This window comes from Talpa europaea (genome assembly GCF_964194135.1).
Source record: "Talpa europaea genome assembly, chromosome: 3".
Classification (NCBI taxonomy): Eukaryota; Metazoa; Chordata; class Mammalia; order Eulipotyphla; family Talpidae; genus Talpa; species Talpa europaea.
Window position 1 is genome coordinate 868,978 of NC_140069.1, and position 22,862 is coordinate 891,839.

Below are 22,862 nucleotides of genomic sequence, written 5' to 3' on the forward strand. Positions count from 1 at the left end.
CCCTGGCGTGTCTGTGTGGCTGGTCAGTAACGCGTGGCCAATGAGCATTCTTCAGGGGCGCCGCGGGGGACCCCCCACCCCCGCCGTGGCTACACCTGGACACGCAGGGTGGGCGGCAGCTTCTTGGGGCTGGGGGTCTTTCAGTGGCTTCTGCCCAGGCCCCGTCGGCCTGCCTCTTCCCAGCGCTGGTGTCTGCGCTTCCCACGGCGGGCCTGGGCCCGATGGGGCTCTAGCGTGGACCACCCGTGCCGCAAGTGTTTCATGTTGGGGGGCTGCAGGGAAGGGGTGGGGGCAGCAGGCCAGGCCCTGTCCTGGCGCCCCCCAGCCTCAGTGTAGGAAGCTGAGCAAGGGAGGCTGCTTGGGGACAGGCCTGCCTGAGGAACGCAGTCTGGGAGGCGGCGGCCGCCCTGTCCCTGGGGCTTCTGGGGCTGTTCCTCAGTCTGCAGGGCCCTCCCGCCTCCGGCAGGCCAGCATGCCCGTTGGGACGGTGTCCCCTGGGGGTCCTTGAGCAGGGCTGCCCTGCGTCCCCGCAGGGCTGTCGGGGAGGCGGGGCCCTGGGGGCCATGCGGATGGGCCCGCCTCTGTTTTCCCTGCCGGGCCTCTGGGCTCAGATGAGCCGTAAGTCTCCTTGTGGTTCCGAAGGAGAGGCCATGGGCTCGCGCTGAGTCTCCTTTAACCGAGACATTATTTACAACAGCAGCTCGCGGCGGGGCAGGCCGGGCTGTGCAGCTCTCGGCCCGGCCTCCGGGGGCCACCCCACCCTGCCCGCGCATGCCTGTCCTCTCCGCGCTCGTGCCTGCGCAGCCCCAGCCCAGCGCGCCTGCGTCCCGAAAGAGGCCGGGGCGGCTGCTTGTGCCGCAGCCGGCTTGCTGGCAGCCCTCGCGGGGTGCAGCCCCCAGGCCCAGGCCGCCGTCTGTGCCTGGCCCCCTCCTTCCGGCGACAGAAGAGCAGAAACAGCGCTTCAGTGGAGCAAAGACCAATTCTTAAACCCCCCTCTGTCCAGCCCACCAGGCGCGGTCCTGCCTCAGGGGCCTCGGCTCCATGGGTGGCAGCGGCTCCTGTGCGAGGGGGCAGCCCAGGGCCCTGCTGGTCCATGCCGCGCCTCCCGGGAGTGGTGGCAGCGAGGCCTGGGGTCGTGCCGGGGGCCGCGGCGCTGCCAAGTGAGGATGAGGTTCCGGAAGCCGACAGCCAAGTGCACACTGCCGCTGGCCGGGCCTCCGCCGGGCTAAATGGCCAGTGTTCTGTTGCAAGGTTGACACAATAAAAACAGAGTTGAAAAGACAAGCCCAAGGTGTTGGTGAGGATGTGGGGCGCCCCGCAGAGCTGGGGCCACCGAGAGTCCGTCAGCAGGGAGCCCCGGGGGTCGGAGGGAGTGGGCTCACCTGGGGGGCCAGGAATCAGCACGGGGGCACCCCACACCCCCAGCCCCTGCTGAGCTCAGCCACTGGCCAGTCAGGGAGACACAGGGCACTGTGGGTGGGCGAGGCCGGCTCTGACCGGTGCCCAGCAGCAGGCGTCCGTTGCCAGGTCCATGGGGCGCATCTGGGCCTGGAAATCTGGGCTAAGCCAGCAGACCCCTGGGGTGCTGGGATGGGGGGCTCCTGGGCCCAGCTAGCGGGGCAGGCCCCATGTGCAGGCCCAGGCCCTAGGGAGTGACTGATCGCCCCCCACGTCCCCCCTTGGTCCCTCTTACCACGTCGGTCCTGCCGTGTGTGGGCCCTGGGGCTGCCTGTGGCGCAGCCTCCGGTGAGGACAGGCGCGGACGGAGGCTTGAGCCCTCACTGAGCCAGGCCGGGGGGCTCCGTGGAAGACCAGTGAGGGCGGGGACGCTCTGGACATGGCCCCTGGCAGCTGGCCGGGGAGGTGGCCTCATCCTGGCTCTTCTCAGGCTCCTGCCACGGTCCTGCGGCTCTGCTGGAGTGGCTGTGCGGCCTGCGCTGAGAGCAGCCAGGGGCAGCGGCCTGCACGGCACAGAGACCTGCCCTCAGTGCCTGTCCTGCCCCGGAGCCCTGTCTGCGCTGGGGCGCGAGTCCTGCGGGGCTGGCCCAGCACACGGCCACCGTCCATCTAGCTCCCACACGCACACGCACCATCTGCACCCCTGCCTGATCCCCCACCAGCCCCTGATCCCACTGAAGAACCCGCCGCCTGGCCCCTGCCCCTCACCCGGTGTGGTCTTGTGCCCTCCTTGCTGGGCCACACCTCCCTACTCCTGGGGACGCTGGGCTGTGCCTTTCCCATACTTAGAGTTGACCACGTGCTCCTCATCAGTTGTCCCGACTCCCAGGCCCCGTGCAGGCCTCCCCGCTTCAGAGAGGAGGGGCCAGGGCGGCAGCTGGGCTGGTGCTGGGGCCCCGGGGAGGGGGGCAGCCCTGCGCTGGGCGGGCGCCTGCTGAGTCCGGCATGGCCCAAGCAGGCAGAGCCTGGAAACGGGCGTCCCGGAGGCCAGTTCAGATGGGGGTTTCTCTGGCTGAGCTCTGGTCGAAGCTTCTAGAACTTTCATTTGCTGCCTGCTCCTGTGGACACAGGCTGTGCTGGGCCCCGGCACCCCCACCCTGTCGCATCCTGTGAGAAGGCCGCCCCACCGGGATACGGGCTCTGTGTCTGCGCCCACGGGCGCCCACGGGCGCAAGCCCGAGTCACCAGGGCCCCACCAGGCCTGAGCCGCCGATCTCGGGGAGGGCGAGGAGGCTTCGGGGCTCAGCCGGTGGGGGTCCTTTGGTGATGAAGCCGCCCGCCCTGGGCATCCTGGCCCTTACCTTCCAGCTGCCTGGGAGGCCCGCTCGGCCCCGTCCGGAGTCGGGGTTCAGGACCAGCTGTGACTGGCCCAAGCCGGTGCTGGGGCCCCTTGCGGGCCCTGCCGCCCCATCCCTCCTCTTCGGGGGCTTGTGATCCACCGGTCTTGTCCTCCACCGCCATCCCCGACACCAAGCCCTCCAAGGTGGACGAGCACCTGCTGTGCCCCTGAGCCGGGCGGGGGGCGGGGGGCGCTACAGACACATCACCAGCTGCTCCCTGTGCCTGGAAGGCTGGGGGCTTCCTGGAGTCCCCTCCACCCCCGGGCACAGAGGGGCTCTTGTCTGGGCACGGGGTTGACGGCGGGACCCATGGCCTGTGCTGGATCTGAGAGCCACCGGAGGAGGGTGGTTTCTGTCCTCTGGCGAAAGCGGAAGGCGCTCCGGCCTCCTGAGGGTGCTGGCTGCGCCGGGCTGGGCCTGTGGCCCTGGGGACTGGGCGCGCAGGGTCCGTGAACGCGCCAGGGCACAGGGCAGATGGGGTCCGGCCCCGCCTCTGCGGCGCGGCAGAGCCGGGGACACACACCTGGGCCGAGGGGTGCCTGACGCGCGGGTGCGTCAGGGTGGGCGGGAGCGTGACGCGCGCGCCCCAGACAAAGGCGTCTCGGCTCGGAGGGAGGCTGGGCTCCCGGAGGTGAGTCAGCGGTGCCGTGACTCAGCCTGTCAGGCCTGAAGCCGCGAGGAGCCGCCCCGGAGGGGAGGAGGGGCCAGGGCGGCAGGCGGGCGGTGCTGGGGCCCCGGGGAGGGGGCAGCCCTGCGCTGGGCGGGTGCCCTCGGAGTCCGGCATGGCCCAGGCAGGCAGAGCCTGGAAAGGGGGGCAAGGCGGTGGGTGTGGCCAGGAGCCCAGGTTTGGGGATCCGCCGGCAATGGGCGGTGTGGCCGACCGTCCCCTGCACCCTCTGGCCGCCCACGGCTGCCCAGCTGAGCTCCTGAAGGGCAGGCGCAGCCTCGGCCAGGGAGGCGGGGCGTGTGTCTGCAAGGGCGGCCGTGGGGCGGACCCCGGGTCACACAGCTCCAGGCGGTCCCAGGCAAGGGCGCGCGGGGAGCCCCTCAGCTCTGCAGAGGACCCGCGCCCGCCTGCGCCCTGGAGCCGGGACAGACCCGCTCTATCCAGCCCTGGCGGGTGGAGACCGAGTCCAGGGGCCCAGCGGCCTGGCCTCCCTCCCGCGCTTTCCTGTGCCACCTCAAGGCCTGAGGTGCGGGCCCGGGGTGGGGGCACGAGTGGGGTCTCACCCAGCCGGAGGCCAGGCCGTGGCGGTCACCCTTGGGCAGCCCGCGCCAAGGACGGCCTCCCGGCCTGGAGGTGGCACTAGTGCGGCTGGGGCGGGGCTGCGGGCTCGGAGGGCGGCCCCCCCCCACCGGGACCCTGCTGGACTGGCCGGAGTGCAGGCCGGCGGCAGGGCCAGCCGTGTGGCTGGGCAGAGGCCCCGGGCCAGTTGTCCCAGCCGCGGCAGGGAGGGCCCCGCCTCTCCCCCGAGCCCCGAACCCCTCCCGCCAGGACACCGCCCCCTGCAGTCTTCCCGCGGCCCCCTCGCCCCACCCGGGGACACCTCAGCCCCCTCAGCCCCCTGCCCCCGGCGCCGGCCCCATGGGGTGTGGGGCTCAGAGTGCTCTGCGGACTCCACTGCTTGCCGGCGGGGTGGACACGGGCGGGCAGGGCCGCGGGGGTTGGAGGCCACGGCGCCAGGCTGCTTCCCGGGCACCGCTGCCCCGGCCCGCGGTCCTGCTCGCAGCTCGCCCCGCCAGCGTCCTGTCTCGTGAGGAGGGCGAGCGGGGCTGCTGCTGAGCCCCTCCCGTGACTCGGGCACCCCTGCGGCCACACGCCCACCACGGCTGCGCTGAGGCGTTCCAGTCCTCAGGGCGACAGCAGCCCTGGGGGTGGGAGCTGACCACACGCGACTCGGAGGGAGGGCAGGGGTGTGAGGCAGGTTGCCGAGTTCAGATCCAGCTGGTCCTGGTGGCTCGGGGAGCACCCAGGGGTGCACCTTCCCCCTGGGAGGAGCCGCCGTGGGTCCCGCAGTGAGCAGGGCTGGACCCCTCCCTGCCAGGCCCCACCCGAGGGGCCACAGGGCCCAGCGACCCCTCCCTGCTGCCACCCCTCCCAGTGACCTCTGGGGTCAGTGGCCTCATGCTCTGGGGTCAGAGGTTGGCCAGTGATGTGTGGAGCAGGGGGTGGGGCAGGGCCTGGGGAGGTCCAGGGCAGGGTGCACCCAGAGAAACAGCTGGGGCTCCCATAGGTGCAGGGCACCCCTGGTGTCCAGCCTCCCTGCGGGCCTCGTGCTGATGGACCAGCGCTCTCAGGGCTGTGCACAGACCCTGGCCGAGCACCGTGCTGCGGACGCCGGGAGGCCGAGAATCTTCCCGGAGCGGACACGCGGGCAGAAGGGCCCTGAGAACACCCCTGGGGTCGGTGGGAGCAGGGCGGTGGGGGGGGGCGCTGGAGCGGGAGCAGTGACCAGAGGGGAGGGGCAGCACCCAGCACTGCCCCCAGGCCGGCCTCTGGGTTCTCCATACTGCGTGGTGCAGCCCGGGGCGGCCTCCAGCGGGGCGAGCCCACCCGCCCATGACCAGGCACGCCCCCTCCGCTGGGCAGGTTCCTGGGGCCCTGCGGGGTCACAGGGCAGGGCTGGACGTGCTGGACGAGAGTGTCCCCAGATGTCCTTGGTGCCCACCACCCCATGGGCACAGGGTCCAGCAGGAGCGGGTGGACAGGGGTAGGGCCCAGGGCTGTCACTGCGAGGGCCAGCGGCAGGGCGGCAGGGCGGCAGGTGCCCTCCCCTGATTGGCCACCGCGGTTTCCGGCGGGATGCGGGCGCCCGGGCGGCTGGGCGGGCCAGCGCGGGGCCAGCGCAGGGAAGCTCCGGCGCGTCACACTGAGCTATTCTCAGCCTCGCTCCTTTTATGGCCGCGGAAGTGAGCCCGGAGCTGCCAGAGAGCGCCAAGTGGGGGTGCAGAGAACAGCAGGAAGGCTCCGCGCCCCCTCCCTGGCACGGGCTGTCCTGAACCCCCAGCACGGGGGTGTCTGGCAAGGGCCAGCTGGCAGAGAACCCCTGAGTTAGGGACCAGACGCTCATGGGGCTCGGCATCTGGGCCCCAAGGTGGGCCCCAAGGGCGCTCAGCGGGTAGCAGGGGCCAGCCCACCGCCTGGCTGGGGGCCCAGTGGGGCAGAGGGAGGGGGCCGCCCAACTCCCACCCCGGGGAGCTCCGGGCTGCCCCCGGTAGGCCCCTCCTTACACCCCTAGCCCTCATGGCCGCCAGGCCTCCCCAGCTGCCGCCCACTGGCTCACTGTCCCTCAGCCCGCGGGTCCAGCCGGGAGACCACAGCCGAGGTGGGACCTTCAGATCTGCTCCCGCTGCAGCCCCTCCAGGCGCAGGCCCGGCCCCGCACGCCTGTCCCTGTGCCTCCCCGCCCCCCCCCCACTCCGTGTCCAGGCTTGTAGGCGCCTCTGGCTGCCGCCCCGGGCAGAGGTGTCCTTTGGCAGGAACCAGTGGCCAGCCCACCCCCCAGCAGGCTCAGGCTGGCACAGGGGTGGGGAGGCTGTGGCTGGAGAGAGGAGGCCCCTGCGCACGCATGCTCATGCACACTCACATGCACGCTCACACACGCACGCTCACGCACTGCACACATACATGCACGCATGCTCACGCACTGACATGCTCGCACGCGCTCACACACTTGCACATGCGTGCTCACACTGCACACAGGCTCACATGCACGCTCATGCACTGCACACATGCTCATACATGCATGCTCACACATGCATGGTCATGTGCGCTCACACACATGCTCACACACGCACACATGCATGCTCATGCACTGCACACACCCTTACACAGACATGCACACGCACGCACGCACATGAAGGGCCCTGAGGGGCAGGCCCAGGGCGGAGAGGCCCATCCCGGGGCGGGGATGCGGCCCTGACAGCGCAGGACAGGCTGCTCTGTGCGTGGGTTGGGTGGGCCCTCGGCTACTACCTGACGGAGGTGGGGGTGGACAGGACACCCCCAGGTTGGGGAGTATCGCTCAGGCCCAGCCCCCACGCACTGCCCACCCACGCCGGGCCCGCTGCCGGGGTGAAGAGGACAGCCCGGGCCGCGCAGGAGGCCCGCGGGCGGCCCTGGTGAGGGCAGATGAGACCTCGTGGAGGCAGAGGTGGCCGGGTCCTTGGCCCAGCGTGTCTGGTGTCCCCACTGCACATCTGCCTCCTGTGCTGGGGACCCCTGCCGTGGGCCACAACGCCTCCCGCCCCCACCCCATTTCCGGGGGGTGAGCCGGCAGCTGGTGCCTGCAGCGCAGAGGGCCACCCAGCAGCCCCGCCCCCCCGCGGCCGGCTTGGGGATCACGGTGATGCCCCTACTTGAGGGGGTCACCCGCATCTCCCCGTACCCTACGGTGCCCAGGCCAGCCCAGGGACTCGGGCGCTGTGTTCATGGAGTGACCGACGCGCCGTGGTCTGTGCACACGTCACAGACGAAGGAGCAGAGGCAGGTCCTGCACGGCCCTGGCTGGGGCTCGGGCCAGCCCTGACCCTCTCCGGCCTAGGGGTGTCCTGGAGGGCAGGCCCTCGGCCACCCGGTGCCCCGCCGGCCCGGCCTCGTGCAGAGAGGCCGCCGCGGGTGCGAGGAGCGCGGGTAGGCGGCTCTTGGAAAAATACAAACTTCCCTTGGAGGCCGGACGGGAGGCGCTGAGGCAGGAGGCGGGAAGGAGGGGGGGTCTGGTGTGTGGGGGCCCCGGAACAAACAGGCTGCCTGTTCCAGGGACAGGACGGGGCGCCAGCCAAACAGGCCCAGAGGGGGAGGGGGAGGGACGCGCCTGCCTCGGGCTCCCCGCCCGCCCGGGCTCTGGACGGGCTCCCCAGGCCTGGCCTCGGCCCCTGCTCTGGGTCACGGGCCTCTAGTCCCTGGCTCCGGCCCTGCCCTGGTGGTGTTGGGGCCCCCGCCCATCCTGCCTGCCCTGGGGTGTCTCAGGGCTCCTCCAGGCAGGGACCCTCCGCTGTGGGCGCCTGGGGTGGTGCCCCTAACTCTCAGAAGTCCTGTGGAGCCGGGCAGGCCGCCCGCCCCCAGGCCTGTCTCCTGCTTCGCTTAGCTGGTCCCCAGCCCAGCCCCGCCGCCTCGTCTGTGCCCCCGGCCTCCCGCCCACCTGCCCGCGCCTGTGGGGGCAGGGGGTCAGGGCCAGGGTCTCCCATCCGAGCTGGCCCCAGACCCCGCTGCCAGCCGGCATCCCTCAGGGCCCTGCCTGGGCCCCGCCACCCAGGCCCTGGAGGCGGCGCTGACAGGAGCCCGGAGCCGGCCCCCCCCACCCCGTGTGAGGGACGGAAAAGGGTCCCTCCTTGCTCGCCCCCCACTCATCCCCAGCGCCTGTCCCGGGGCTCTGGGGAGGAGGGTGTGGCTGGGCGAGGCCTCCCAAGACTGAATTTGGGGGCAGAGCCCACCTTGAAGGGGGCATCTCAGCATCGCAGGGTTGCCACGGGGCGGGGCCCAGCCTGCAGCCCGGGGTGGGGTGTCAGAGCCCCAGAGGCTGCAGGGGAGCTGCCTGCTTCCAGGCGCCCCAGGGTCGCCCCGCCTGCCCCCCCCAGAGCCTCCATCGCTCAAGCCTGGGGAGGGCCCGCTGCCAGGCTCAGGGGCTGCTGGAAGGGGTCCCCAGGCCCTCCCTCCCTCCAGGCACCGGCCCCTCCAGCAGACCCTCCCCAACCCGCCCCTCAGCCGTCCTGCTCCGGTGAGGCTGGGGTGCAGGCCAGCCGCAGTGGCTCGAGGAGCAGGCGGGGAGTGGCCCCCCCATCCCGGTGGTGGGGAGCTGCCGCTTTTCTTCTCCGGGTCTGGAGGCGGAAGAATGGAGGCCGGGCCCCAGCGCGGGGGCTGCCGGGCCTCTGGGGCGATAATTGGGCAGCGATTAAGTGTTCCCGGCTGTCACCTGCCTCGGCAGGAGGGTCTCTGCCCCCGCACCCCGCCGGACGCCAGACGGGAGGAGGGCGCTCTCTCACCAGGCCTGGTCCCGCGGGGGCACCCGTCTGGGATGGGCCACCCCCAGAGCCCCCGGTGGTGGTGCCGCACCCCACCTTCCAATCAGTGGCCACCTCTGTCACCCAGCCCCCAGCCCCGCCAGCCCCAGCGCTGGGACAGGGCTCCCCTTCTCTGGGAAGCTGCGTGGGCGGGGCGGGGCTGGACCTCTGTGGGCCCTGCCCAGAGCCTGGCAGAGCCGCCCCGCGGGCCAGGGGCCACGTGGGCTTCGGAATGCCGGTGGGGAACAGGTGGGGATGGGGGCGGCCCTGGGGAGCGCGGTCCCAGCTGAGCGGGCCCCTGCGGTGGCTCCCTGACCAGGACCCCAGACACAGGCCCCGCTCACTCCAGACCTCCACAGGCTCCTGGTCACCCCGGGCCGCTCACCCGGCCTGCGGCCCGGCCTGCCCCTGGCAGCTGCAGACACAGCCCCCTCGGCTCCGGGAAACACCGCCTGGGGCGGACGCTGGGATTCCTGTTCCAGCAGCTTCTCTGCCCGGCTCCCTCCCTGCTGCTCCCCTCCGCTCTGCCCACCCACTCGCCTTGAATTAGAAATGCCAGGAGAGCGGTTTTTAGGGAGTTTTTGCCAGAAAGACACCGCCACCCCGCAGCTCAGGGGGAGAGAGACAGATGGGCCCTGGGTGGGGTCTGGGGGGACGGGGCATCCCAGAGACCACGGCCCCTGCGTGTCCCAGAGTGTGTGGGCAAGGCAGAAGGGCCGCGGGCTGGTCGGGGATGGGCGTGCAGGGTTGGGTGGGGGGCTATGAGTGTGCATGTGGGTGAGTGGGGGGCCATGAGTGTGCATGTGGGGGGCTATGAGTGTGCATGTGGGTGAGAGGGGGCTATGAGTGTGCATGTGGGGGGCTATGAGTGTGCATGTGGGTGAGTGGGGGGCTATGAGTGTGCATGTGGGTGAGAGGGGGCTATGAGTGTGCATGTGGGGGGCTATGAGTGTGCAGTGTGTCCCGAGAGAGAGAGGGGGGCCCCGCAGTAGGTCCTGTCTGCATGCTTGGCGCAGGCATGGCGGGTGTTACCTGTGCCCAGGTAGCAGCAGAGGACCTGGGCCCCACACCGTCCGTCCTTCCACCAGGGTAACCCAGAAAGAACGTCCCTCCCCCCACGACAGCCCGAGAGCGGGAGGGGCCGCCTCCGGGGAGCCTCGCTTCCGGAGCCCCGTTCCTTACATGGGCTTCTGCAGCCCGCGCCGGCGCCCTCCCCCGCCCTCCCCTCCCCCTCCCCCCGCCCTCCCCTCCCCCTCCCCCTCCCGTCCTCTAGGAAGTCTGGGAGCTTCTGACTAGGTCCCCCTGTGGTCTGGGGGTTCAGGGCCAGTACCAGGGCGGGAGACGAAGGAGCCCCCATCTCCCACGCCCCTCCCCCAGCTTCCGGCGCCCCGAGACTCTCAGCAGAGAAGTCGCCGAAGGTCCAGCACGGCCGGGCGGCGCTGTCCGGGGGCGCCCCCGCTGTCCACCCCCGCCCCGGCCGGCGGCAAAGCAGCCCCGGCGGCCCAGGGGCCGGTCTGGGGCGCAGGAGCCCCCGCCCCCCAGCAGCCGCGGGAGGCAGAGTCGCCCGTGGGGACTCACACCGCCCTTGGGGTGCTTGTGCGGCGGGACCTCCCGCAAAAGGGGGCGGGGCGGGGCGGGGCGGGGCGGGGGGGTCCCCGAGCGGGGGTCCGGCAGCCCCACCCCGTGGGGCGAGGAGGGCGGAGGCGACGCCCCCCAGCGCCCCCCAGCCTGGCCGCGCGGTCCCGCCGGCCGGAGGCGCCTGGGGGGCGGGGCCGCGCGCGTTCGTCACCCCGCGGCAAGCGGGGCGCGGGGGGGGGGCGCGGGGCGGGGCCTGCGGGCGGCGCGGGCGGCGCCAATGGGAGCGATCGGCGGGGCCGCCCCCGGCCTTGCGGGGCATAAAGCGCCGGCGCCGGGCCCGGAGCGCAGACGGCCTGCGGGCGAGCCGAGCCGAGCCGCGCCGGGCAGAACCGAGCCGGGCAGAACCGAGCCGGGCAGAGCCGCCCCGCGCCGGGCAGAGCCGAGCAGAACCGAGCCGGGCGAGCCGCGCCGGGCAGAGCCGCGCCGGGCAGAACCGAGCCGCGCCGGGCAGAGCCGCGCCGGGCAGAACCGAGCCGCGCCGGGCAGAGCCGCGCCGGGCAGAACCGAGCCGCGCCGGGCAGAGCCGCGCCGGGCAGAACCGAGCCGCGCCGGGCAGAGCCGCGCCGCGCCGGGCAGAGCCGGGACCGCCCGCCCCGCCGCCCCAGGGAGCCGCCGCCCGCCGCCCGCCCGCCCCGCCCGCCGCGCCGATGGAGCTGGACCGCATGGCCGGCGGCGGCCTCCACGCCTACCCCGGGCCGCGGGGCGCGCCGGCCGCCAAGCCCAACGTGATCCTGCAGATCGGCAAGTGCCGCGCGGAGATGCTGGAGCACGTGCGCAGGACGCACCGGCACCTGCTGACCGAGGTGTCCAAGCAGGTGGAGCGCGAGCTCAAGGGGCTGCACCGCTCGGTGGGCAAGCTGGAGAGCAACCTGGACGGCTACGTGCCCGCCGGGGACTCGCAGCGCTGGAAGCGCTCCATCAAGGCCTGCCTGAGCCGCTGCCAGGAGACCATCGCGCACCTGGAGCGCTGGGTCAAGCGCGAGATGCACGTGTGGCGCGAGGTCTTCTACCGGCTGGAGCGCTGGGCCGACCGCCTGGAGGCCATGGGCGGCAAGTACCCGGTGGGCGGGGAGCCCCCGCACCCCGTCTCCGTGGGCGTGGGCGGCCCCGAGGGCTACTGCCGCGAGGCCGACCCCTACGACTACAGCGTCAGCCCCTACGCCATCACCCCGCCCCCCGCCGCCGGGGAGCTGCCCGGCCAGGAGCCCGCGGACGCCCAGTACCCGCCCTGGGCGCCCGGCGAGGACGGGCCGCTGAGCCCGGGCGTGGACACGCAGATCTTCGAGGACCCGCGCGAGTTCCTGAGCCACCTGGAGGAGTACCTGCGGCAGGTGGGCGGCACCGAGGAGTACTGGCTGTCCCAGATCCAGAACCACATGAACGGGCCGGCCAAGAAGTGGTGGGAGTTCAAGCAGGGCTCGGTGAAGAACTGGGTGGAGTTCAAGAAGGAGTTCCTGCAGTACAGCGAGGGCACGCTGTCCCGCGAGGCCATGCAGCGCGAGCTGGACCTGCCGCAGAAGCAGGGCGAGCCTCTGGACCAGTTCCTCTGGCGCAAGCGGGACCTGTACCAGACGCTGTACGTGGACGCGGAGGAGGAGGAGATCATCCAGTACGTGGTGGGCACCCTGCAGCCCAAGCTCAAGCGCTTCCTGCGCCACCCGCTGCCCAAGACCCTGGAGCAGCTCATCCAGAGGGGCATGGAGGTGCAGGACGGGCTGGAGCAGGCGGCCGAGCCCGCCGCGCCCCGCCCGGCCGCCGAGGACGAGGCCGAGGCCCTCACGCCCGCGCTCACCAACGAGTCCGTCGCCAGTGACCGGACCCCACCCGAGTAGAGGCCCGCGGCCCGCCACACCCCCCGCGGCTGCGGCCACGGGACTTTGGACCGGGGCTCAGTCCTGCCGGGGGGAGCCCCGGTCTCCAGCCGCTGGGCGCCCCCCGGCTGAGCCTCCAGCCAGACTCACACAGACACACCTCATCCAGAAGCGGGCAGTGCCCCCCAGCAGGCGAGGCGCCCTCTTCCCTGCCAGCCCGCGCCGCCACCCTCCCCGCCTGTCCCGGGCATCCTCTCCCTCACTCGGGCCAACGAGACGTCGCCCCCAGCCCCGCGTTCTGCCGGCCGCCCGGCCCTGCCCTCTGAGCACGCGGGAGCCAGGCGTCCCGACGGCACAGGCCGGCAGCTCCAGGCTCCTGGACGGCCCACAGCAGAAGCCGAGGCAGAGCCAGCGCGCCACGGGCACCGCGCTCCGGACGCCGCCCTCCCCCGGCAGCTGCCGCAGAGCTGGCTGGCACTGTCGCTGCCGCCGCCAGGCAGCTGCCCACTTGGGGCAGCGCAGCTCCCTCTGCCAAGCACCACAGAAGCTGCCCGCAGCCGCCGCAGCAGCCGCGACCTGTGTCCCGGCGCCTCCTGGCCCGCCAGGTGAGCCTCCGCCAGGGGGCGCTGCGGGGCCAAGTCCATTCTCGGAGGGTCTGAGGGCACCCCAGCAAGTTAGCGCAGGAGCTGGGGGGCGGGGGCAGCAGCAGAGTGACCCCAGGAACAGGGAGGAGATGGGCGGGGGCGGCGGGAGGCAGCGCTGGGGGCGGCGGCGCCGGCACTCACGGGCCGTGCTTTCTCTCTCCCCACAGCGGTGATTCACAGCCTCCTGGAGAAGGTGGCACTCGCTGGGATGACTCAGCCAAGCCGGCCGAGGGTCCCCCAGGGCCCCCGCGCGCCAGCCTCGCCAGGCAGCGGCCGGCGCCAGAGCCAGGAGAGCCACCACAGGTGAGAGCCCTGTTTCCTTGAGCGCCCCTGGGTGTCTTCCCGGGCCCTCCCCCACTGCCCGCCCCGGGGGAGCCGGAGCGGGGACACCTGGCCCTCTGCTGCCCATGTGGCCCCACCCTGACCGCCTGTGCTCCCTCCCTTCCAGGTCCCGAGGCCCCAGAGCCGCTGCCGCTGCTGCCCACCCCCGGCACTCCCCTCCTGTCCGAGCTGCCGCCTGGAGGGGAGGCTGAGCCCAGCGAGAGGAGGCTGCGGAGAGGAGGGTGTGGAGACAGGCCGGCCCCAGGGCCAGGACCTCGCCGAGCCACGCCGGCTGGCCTCGTGCTGCCCAGCTGTCTCCAGCCCAGACGCCTCTCTTCCCAGAGCTTCCTGTGAGCCCTGAGGCCGGCCGGCGCCCCAGCCTGGCGCCTGGCCCAGCCCCGGGAGATCCAGAAGCCTCTGGCCCGGGGCTCAGGCAGCTGCTCCCCCGCCCCCCGCCGGCACCAGCCCCACCAGGCCGGTGCTGGCCGGCCATTGGTGTCTGCAGCCTGAACGGACCCTCGCTGGGGGTGCCCCTTTCTGCCTGTCCACCGGAGGCCCCCAGGTTTGGAGGACTGACGTCTGCAGAAGATGACACTGGCCCCTCCATCCCACACCCCTCCCTGTCCCACAAATTCTATTTTTGCACACAAGCCATAGCCCTTCTCTCTCCCAGGCCGGCCCAGGCTCAGGGCCTCAAGAGGTGTGCCCATCCCCTCCCCACAGACCAGATCTTGAGTGTGAGGTACAGGCTGTGTGCCCAGCCACTCCCTCGAGGACAGTTTTGTAAGGTTTTGCTAATAAAACACTGAAAATCCTTGGCGTGTTCCTGCTGCTGCTTCTCTGCTGGACTGGGCTGGAATGGGGGCGCAAGGGCGGGCAGCTCCCGGCCTTAGTATCCCCTGAGGGCAGAGTGGAGGATCTGGAACCTGGGGGAGCACAGTCTCCCGGAACCCCTGAGGCAGAGTGGGAGGCTGGGTACCTGGGGAGCATAGACCAGCCACTCAGCAGGGCAGCCTGTCAGGGTCCTGGGCCCTCAGACTAGGAGGACTGGCCCCCAAAACCCCCAGCCCTGGGCGGCTGGTAGAGGACCTGACGGGAGGAGCCCAGCTCATGCGCCGTAGGTCCGCCCACTCCCCGCCTGCCAGGGGAGCCTGGGGTGGTTCCCGGCCACGTCCAGCAGCGCTCAGGGCCGGGAAGCCGGGGGAGACCAGATCCCACCAGGGGCTCTGGCTACAGTCTGTCCACTTGGCCTCTCGGGCTCAGCTGCAGTGTCAGCGGGAACCCGGCTTGAGGACAGCAGTGAGGGCATCCGAGCCCCGGCGGCCAGCCTGGCCCCCGTGGGTCAGCAGGGGCCGAGAGGAGGTGGAGGATGGCCTGGGAGCGGGGCCGTAACCCCAGTGTTGGGTGAGAAGTGGGGCCTCGGGGGATGGGCAGCGAGAGGCTGGGCCCGCTGCTTGCGGGGCTGGGGAGCCCGGCCAGGGTCCGGTCTGCTTCCGAGGCTATGCTGGTCGAGGGCCTGGAAGGCACCGGAGCTGCCCCCACGCCGCGCCGCGGCTCCTGGGTCAGGCATGAGGGAGGCAGAGGGAGCTGCAGGGCCCTCTCGGTGGGCCGGCTGGGCGGGCAGCTGCGGGGCAAGCGGCCAGCCTGGAACTGCAGGGCTCGGGTGGGCGGGCTGGACTCGGGGGAGGGGTGTCCTGGGGAGCCCTCCGTGTTTCCCGGGAAAGGGAGGGAGGGGCCGCAGGAGCCGGCCCAGGAGCCGTTTCTCCTGGGGGCCGGGGGGGGGGGGGGGGGGCTTTCCTTGGGGAGTCACTCCCCGTGGCTGGAGCGTGTGACACAGGAAATGACTCTGAACATTTCCAATAAACTGAGGTGCGGCTTTTGTCCCCAGAAAAGAGGCCGCGGGAGAGGGACAGGGCCCCCCGCCCGGGCCAGGAGCCCTGCAGCCGAGGCCCTGCCTGGCGCCCAGTGTCACAGGCCTCTGCTCCTCCCAGCCGGGGGCCGGGACACCGTGTCCTGCAGGCAGGGGCTGCGGGTCCCCAGTGTGGCCCAGCCTCCCTGGTGGGGCCTGCTGGGGGCAGCCTCCGGGCCCTGGGACCCAGGCTGTGGGGGGCTGGGGCTTGGACCCTCCTCCCGCCTGCACGCCCTGCCCCGTCCATTCCTGCCCCAAACCCTCCTGTGGGGACGGTGCGCGGGGCCTCCTGGGGACTATGGAGCCTGAGCGGGGGACCCCGCTCTTGTGACGGGGCAGAGGGGGGCGACATGGCTTTTGCACGGGCCCTTTGAACTCCCACAGGATTAGAATTAGTATCGACATGTAAAGAGAATCGAGGCCAAAACTTTATTATTTTTGCCAAGAATTCTTACCGGCTTCCTGTTGGAAGCCTTTACCTCCGCAGAGCGCTGGCCGGGCCGGGCCGGGCCGGGCCGGGGCCAAACGCCTGTCCGTCCTCCGAAGCCCCCTTCCCTCCCTTCCTCCAGAGACCCCCGCGCCGCCCCCTCACCTCTGGGGGACCCTTTCCCGTCTCCCCTAGCCTGCCCCGCCCTGCTCTCTGCGGGAGTGACCCCCGCCAGCCGCCCCCCTTGCGCCCTGAGGCTCCTCCGGCTCCTCGGGCTCTCCTGAGCCAGCTGAGGAGGCTATTTTTAGCCTCTGTTATCCCCGTAATTATCTTGTTTCGGTTCGCCTGGTGCTGCCTGGTGCTGTCAGTGCTGCTGGGAAATGTCAGTCTGTCCCTCTGCACTCGGGGGATGGGGCCGGGCCCCGGAGTCGGGGGCATCCTCATGACGGTGGCCGGGCAGGCCCCGCTGGGTCCTCACGGCGGGTCCGGCAGCCCCGACCGTGCCTGGCGCCCGACCGCCCTGGCGGCTCTGCCCCTTGAGGAAGAGAGAGCCCGTGGCCCCAGGGCCTGTGTCTCCCCCTGTCCTTGCTCTGTGCCTGGCAAGGCCCCAGGAGGCCGCTGCCCCAGCAGGAGGCCCACACCGGTGCTCTGTGCCCCGGGGCTCCAAGTCCTTCCCCAAGCAGAGCCAGGCCCTGATGCCCGCGGGGATGTGGAATGAGGACACCAGGGTGGGCTGACCACGCACTGGAGGCTCTGGGGGCCTACTCCCCAGGACACCACACCCCCAAAGCTCACTGGGGGGGCTGTGTGCTCCTCCTGCCCCTGCCCAACCTTCAAGAACCTTCCTCTGCCTCGCCCTCCAGCCACCCCCTCTTCACGTCGTCGCTCTCAGGCAGCACCAGACCCGCCACAGCGACAGCCGGAGACCCTAGACCCGGTCGCTGGCAAGCGCCTCCTGCCCCTCCAGAAGTGCCGGCTGGGGGGCCGCTGGCCAGCGTGCGCTGTGGCCCAGGCCGGGCCTCCAGGACTGTGACTCCCGAGGCTCGGTCTCCCAGGTTGTTGTTCTGTGTTCAGTGCTTCTGCTTTTCCCTCTTCCCCTCCCCCACACCCAGTCGTTGCCATGGGAACCAGGCTGTGGTTCCCCGCCTCTGTGACGGGAGATTTTTGGGGGCACCTGTGTGCGTGTGTGTGCCTGCACGCATGTGTGGCGGGGGGCTCTGTCTTGGGGACCAGGAGGCCGTGCGGGGAGGGCCGGCAGAACCCGGAGCCTCATTCCAGCTGCGTGAGTGCCTGTGGGCAGTGGCCCGCCCGCCCGGTTGGCCCGTGTGGGTTCTCGGCAGACAGGTGAGGGGTCCTGGGGCCCTCGGTGGGTTTTACAGGCCTTTAACAGCGAACAGGGGGAGCCAGCCGGCAGGGAGCCGGCAGCTGGACCAGGCCCCGGGGGCCGCGCCCATTGCCCCTCCCTCGGGCCAGGTGCGAGCACCTATGCAGGCGCTCAGGCCCTGGGCCCAGGTGTCCACAGTCGGGCGGAGGGCAGGCCGCAGGGGCGGGGGAGGCCAGTGGCCACTGGGCTGAAGAGCAGGATAACTTCACTCACTGCAGGGGCCACAGCCTCCCCCGACTCCCCACGCCCGGGGCCCTCTGACCCTGCTCAGCCCAGGCCGGCAGGCTCAGGTGGCCTCAGGACCTCGTCCCCCGGGCGCCCACACACTCGTGGGCATCCACAAGTCCTGCCGCCCCCTTGGCACCCCCGCCCCCCACCTGCAACAGCCGCCCTGGTCCACCGACCCGGCCGGAGCCCCCATCAGGGCGCAGGGGTGTGGGGAGCAGGCCGGCTGCGCGGCAGCTCAGGACACGGCTCTGGGCCCCACGGCGCTGACCACAGCCCTGGCCTGTCATCGGCCTCCACCCACCCCAGCGCCTGCCTGGAGTCCCGATGCGCCCTGTGGGTGGAGGAGAGCGCGGCCTCCCAGCCGCTGCTCCCTGCTGCCTCCCCGGCAGCCTCCCCAGCCTCACCGCCTGGCGGGGGAGTGGGGGCCCTTGAGCCAGCAGGGACTGCCCCCTGGGCCGGGCAGGACTGACTGTCCTGTGCGTCCATCTGTCCTCACCCAGCTCTGCACACCTGACAAGCAGAGGGAGGGGCCGCCGGGGCCGACTGGCCTGGACACTGGGCCCCGTGGACTGGGTTAAGTAAGTGATTCAAATCAGTCTCTGTTTTTACTGTGGCCGCTGGACGTGCCAGTCCTGTTGACGGCTGTTTCCGCCACGTGTGTCCTGGTCCCCACACCCACGGTGGGGTGTCCACGCCATGGCGGGGGCCCCTGGGCGGGTCCCCACGTCCTGGGAGGCCTGGTGCTGGAGGTGCCTGGAGCGCTGCCTCCGGCTCTGGCACGTCTCTGAGGCCGAGGACGGCTGGGAGAGGCGGGCTCGGCGGGGCCTGCCCCGGAGCCCCACGCCCACATCCACGTGCTGGAGTGGCTGAGGACCCCAGAGAGCCTGCCCACGGGCTGGCTTTGGCTCCTGAGGCCAATTCCAGGCTCTGCCGGCAGAGGCGTCCCTCCCAGAAGGCCTCGGGCTGGGGGCTGGAGGGAGCCGGTGCCACCCTGCGGCCCGGGGCTCCCCCAGGGCGGCCTGCACATCCTGCTCCTCCCCGGGGGTCTAAGAGATGCTCCTCTTGGGCCGCCTTGCCAGGCCTCTTGCCTCTTAGCTTCACACTGTCCCCTCCCCAGTGTCCCTCCCACCCAGGCCCCTCCTGGAGTGACCATCTTTTTCGGGGTGTCCTTTTCCAGGTCTTCTCCTGCTCTGACCCAGCTGTCTGGCCAGGGCCCTCCAACCACTGACGCTGCTCCCGGAAGCCCGCGCAGGGCCCCGCTGCGCCATCCCGAGGCCAGCCCTCCACCCGGCCCGAGGCATTTGATGCAGCCAGACTGTGCTCACGCCAGCCCAGCCCCGGGCCTCAACAAGCAAGAAACCCGGAGCCGAGGCGTTTCCACCAGCAAACAGCAGGCAGCAGCCTGTGCACACAGCCGGGCGCCGAGGCCGGGGTGGCCTGGGACGCAGGGTCCAGCAGCGGACGCCCGGATTCCAGGCTAAGGAGGAGGAGTCCACAGTCACATCCGTCGATGCTAGAGGACACCTGAGCCATCATAGACTCTCAGGAGGCCAGGGAGGCGGAGAGGGCCTTGGGCCGTGGCCCCTGCGCAGGGAGCCCGGCTTCTCCCAGCCCAGGGCCAGGCCAGGCCGCTCCCCGCCGTGGACATCGGCTCTGGGGTTGGAGCCACTGGAACAGGCGGGACAAGCAAGCAGGAGGCGCGAAAGCAGGAGACAGAACCGCCCTGCGTGCAGCTGGCGCGATGGCCCCTCCAGATGGCATCCAGGAGCCCCACCCCCCAGGGTGGCTGTGCGGCCGCAGGGCCGGGGCGCCCCGGCAGCCCCCCACCCCGCCGGCCCTGACTGGGGGGGCTGGGCTGCGCGTCCTGCGGCGGCCGGGGCCGGTGGGACTGACTTTCTGACCCTCACGGGATGAGCTGGTGTCTCCCCCCAGCTCCTTCCCTCCCAAGGGGGCAAGTCACTGGTCCCGGGGGCCCCCTGTGCCATGCCCTGTCCCCCCTTCCCTGCCCCCTGGAGCCCGGGGGTACCGAGACCCAGCTCAGGGCGTGACGGCGCTGGGTGGCGAGGGCAGGGAAGCTCAGGCAGCTTCTCCCAAAGCGGGCGGGGCCCTTCCCGGTGCTGGCCGGTCGGCGGGGACAATTCCGGCCTCCAAGAGGGGCGGAGGGCAAGCGCGGGGCTCGTCAGGGGAGTCAGACTTGGGGGCAGTGAGGGGCGCTGCCCCTGGAGGGAGGACCCACTTCACGTCCACCACGGCCCTGCCCGTGGCCCCCCACCACTGCCGTGTCCCGGCTGTGAGCCCAGGTCGGGCAGGACTGCCCCGTGGGCCATGGCCAGGCTGCCTGGGACTCCGCGCTGCTGGCCCGAGGCGGGGCCCAGAGGGGCTGCCCTGTGCCCGGGCGGACGGAGGTCTGAGGCTGCGTCCACACCCAGGGGGCACCCTGCCCACGGCATCTCTGGGAGGGGCTGGGGGCCCAGAGGGGACTTGAAGGGCCCACAGCGGGGGGCTCCAGTGGTCGCTGGAGGAGAGCGGGGGAGCCCCCAGGGTGGGGACAGTGGGGTCTGTCCCTGGCCCGCCCCAGCCACCTCTCCCTCCCCAGAGCCCTGGTTTGGTTGGGGTGCCTCCCTCGGGCTCCTCCCCCAAGTTCTCGTCCATGAGGAATAAGAAGCGAGTTTGCCACCGAACCTGCTTTCCTGCTTTTTGCCGCCTGGACTGGGCATCTGTGCTGGGAGGCGCAGAGGGACGGCGGGGAAACCCCCGTCGGGAACGGGTGGGGCTGGCCTCCCGGGGCCCCGCAGAGGCCGGGCAGGAGGGTTCCTCAGAGCAAGCCCAGGGCCTGGAGCCCAGAGGGGGCCAGAAGCCCTCACCCCGCGCCCCATGTGACTGTAGGATGGGGCTGCTCCAGCCCCCCGGAGCCCATAGCCCCTGCCCGCCCTCTGCCCCAGGACCTGGGGGCAGGTCTCTCTACGGCTGCGGTGGGGGGCAGCCACTGCCAGGGAGGGACAGGCAGGGATGCACCAGCCCAGGGGTGAGGGCCACCCCAGCGGGGCGAGGCAAGAGGCCAGGCCTGGCCCCGGGGGCCGGGTCCCCACCCCGAACAGTTGCCTCCCTGCCCGGACAGCTGGCACCTGCCATGCCAGAGGAGGCCGGGGGTCCCGGCTGTGGCCCCAGCTAAACAGACTCAGGCCTATTCACGGCCGCACGTGCAGCACCTGGGACCCTGCCGGCCCCCCAACCAATCACTCATTCATTCAACAAGCGCTGAGTGAGCCTCGGGGTGTCAGGACAGGAAGCCTAAGCGGGGGCCAGTGGGCTGCAGCCACAGTCCTGCGGTGCTCAGGGGGCCTGGCGCTCCCCCAGCCTAACTCGGCTGGCTTCGTCCTGTTTCTGCCCCCCAACATGTTCCCAACCACAACCCCAGGGCGGGCTGCGCCCCACACACCCCACTAACGCCCTCCTTTCCTCCACTCTGTCTGGTGGGGTTCTGTGCCTGCCTGTGTGAGCGCTTTGCAGCCACATCACGACCTCGTGTAGCAGGTGCTGCTTTACAGGTAGGGAAACTGAGGCACAGAGGGGCTCAGCAACCCCCCAGGCCAGCGGCCGTGGCCGGGCAGGAAGGGTCCAGAGGGACTTGGCCTCAACAGGGCTGACCACGCCCTCTCCTCCGTGTCCTGGGCCCCCAGCCCGGTGGCCTTCCGCCCCACATGAGCTGGGTTCCTTCTCCAAGCCTCCTCCCCTGCACACTGCTGGCCCCCCTCTCCTGCGAGCCCAGCCGCGCTTCCTCATTTCCCCCAAGGGTCCTCTGCTCACCCCACCCCACCGCTTCCTCCGGGAAGCCTTCCCAGGCTGTGCCTGCCTCTGTCCCTGCCACAGCGAGGGCTGCCCCCATCTCCTTCAGACCTCTGCTCCCCAAACTCGAGTGGGTCAGCTGCACAGCAGGCACCTGAAAGCCTGGCCACGTCTGACCCAGCCTGATGGCCCTGGCACCCCGTCCCCAGGCCCTGCCCGCCTCACACGCCCCCGCTCCAAGGCAGCCACCCCGTCTTCCAGCTACCGGCGGCCTCGGTCTCCCCACCCCCTGCCTTTGCCGCTGGACCCCCCAACTGTCTCTTCAACTTTTTGTGAGAAACATGGAACTAAGCAGACTGGAGTGCCCGTGTGACTCATCCCCATCTGTTGGGGAGGCGAAAAGGAACTGTCTGCTCCCCAACACAGCCTGCCCCCGTGACACCCCAGGAGTGCCTGCTGTGCCCAGGGCTGGCCTCAGGGAGGAGGGAGGCAGCGGCCAGCCCGGCGGACCTCCTCCGCGCCTGCCTGTGGACGGTCCCAGCGCCCCGCATGGAAGCTGCTCCGAGGCCGCTCCTTCGTGAAAACGTTTCCCCGGCGGCTGCCGGTTCCCACCTCCCCCAGGCCGGGCTGGACACTGGGGGGTGCCCTCCAGGCCGCATGGCCCTGTGCCAATCTGGGGGTGTCTTCTGCAGTTTCCCCCAGGCCACCTCCTCTGTGGACGCCCACTGTCCTGTCAGGGCGCAGAGCGGGAGGGAGCAATGTCCCAGCTCGCGGCTGGGGCCTGGGGGCTGCCGCCCCGTCCTGGGGAGGAGGGGCCTCTTGTTCTTGACCTCCTCGCGGGCCAGAGGCCTCCCCGAGGGCCTGGACGCCCAGCTGGGGGCCCACGAGGCGGCTGCCGGGGCGGGAGGGAGGGGATCCCGTCTCTCAGAGGAGCCTCAGCCTCCTGGCCTGCCCTGTGGAGGCGGCCCCTGGCGCCAGGGCGGGTGGCAGTTGGCCGGCAGCCCCGCCCCCACTGCCCAGGCGCTGGCTTTGCAGGAGGGATTCTGGGAGGTGCCCTCCGGCCGTGGCACCCCACGACCCCTGCACTGGCTTAGATTGTTTGGGCTCCAGCAGCGAGCACAGAGCCCCAGATCAGGGGCTCCCCAGTAGCCCAAACCCATGGAATGAACTCAGGCATAGCCACCTCGGGGTGCCGGGACAAGCACCCCGGGGCAGTGCTGCGGACTCGGGTCTCTGGAGAGAAGCCCTTCACCCAGGCCGGGACCCTCTGCGGGGGGCTGGCAGCCCGGCGAGCCCCACTCTGGCTCCTCTTGGGCCCTGAGAAGGAGGACTGGCCCCCGGGCCCTCAACTGTCACGGGCGGCAGTTGGAGCACGGAACCCTCGGCCGCCCTGGCTGTTGGGCAGCCGCTGGACCGCCTTGGCTGCGGGCCCGCCTTCCCGAGGGCCGCTGCCCGGTGCGCCCCAGCCCAGCACCGCGCTCCCCACGGGCTCTCCAAGCCCCCCGATGCCACTGAACCCCCCCAGCAAGGTCTGGGCAGTTTGAAACCCCAGCTGCAAACCGCACCCACAGCCCCTTCCAACTGCTCCCCTGGGCAGCCAGGCCCTTGGCCCCGCTGCTCCCTCTGGACGCTGCTCCGAGAAGGACGCCCCCGCCCACCGCTGCCGGTCACTCTGCTGGTGACCTCCAGTCTGCCCGATGGCGCTGCCCTCCAGCGTCCCCACAGCTCGCGGGCCTCTCCTGACCCCCACACGGCGTTGAGAATGGCGGGCACGTTGGGGTGCCAGGCCTGCCCGCCACCTTCCTCTGTTCTGGACCCTGTGAACTCATAAGTGTCCCCAAAGTCCCCCCGCTGTCCTTGGGGGTTTTGTCAGAGACGACACTCCTTGCTGTCCTGGTGGCGGCCCCTTCCCATCGG

General features: G+C 71.6%; 1 protein-coding gene across 1 annotated transcript; it reads left to right on the forward strand.

The window, feature by feature from the left end:
- Window positions 1-11,082: 11,082 nt before the first annotated feature.
- On the forward strand, window positions 11,083-12,267 carry ARC (activity regulated cytoskeleton associated protein; the record flags this gene model as incomplete). The annotated part of the gene is made up of 1 exon (XM_084230779.1): window positions 11,083-12,267. The coding sequence occupies one exon, from the start codon at window positions 11,083-11,085 to the stop codon at window positions 12,265-12,267; it is 1,185 nt and encodes a 394-aa protein (XP_084086905.1).
- Window positions 12,268-22,862: the final 10,595 nt, after the last annotated feature.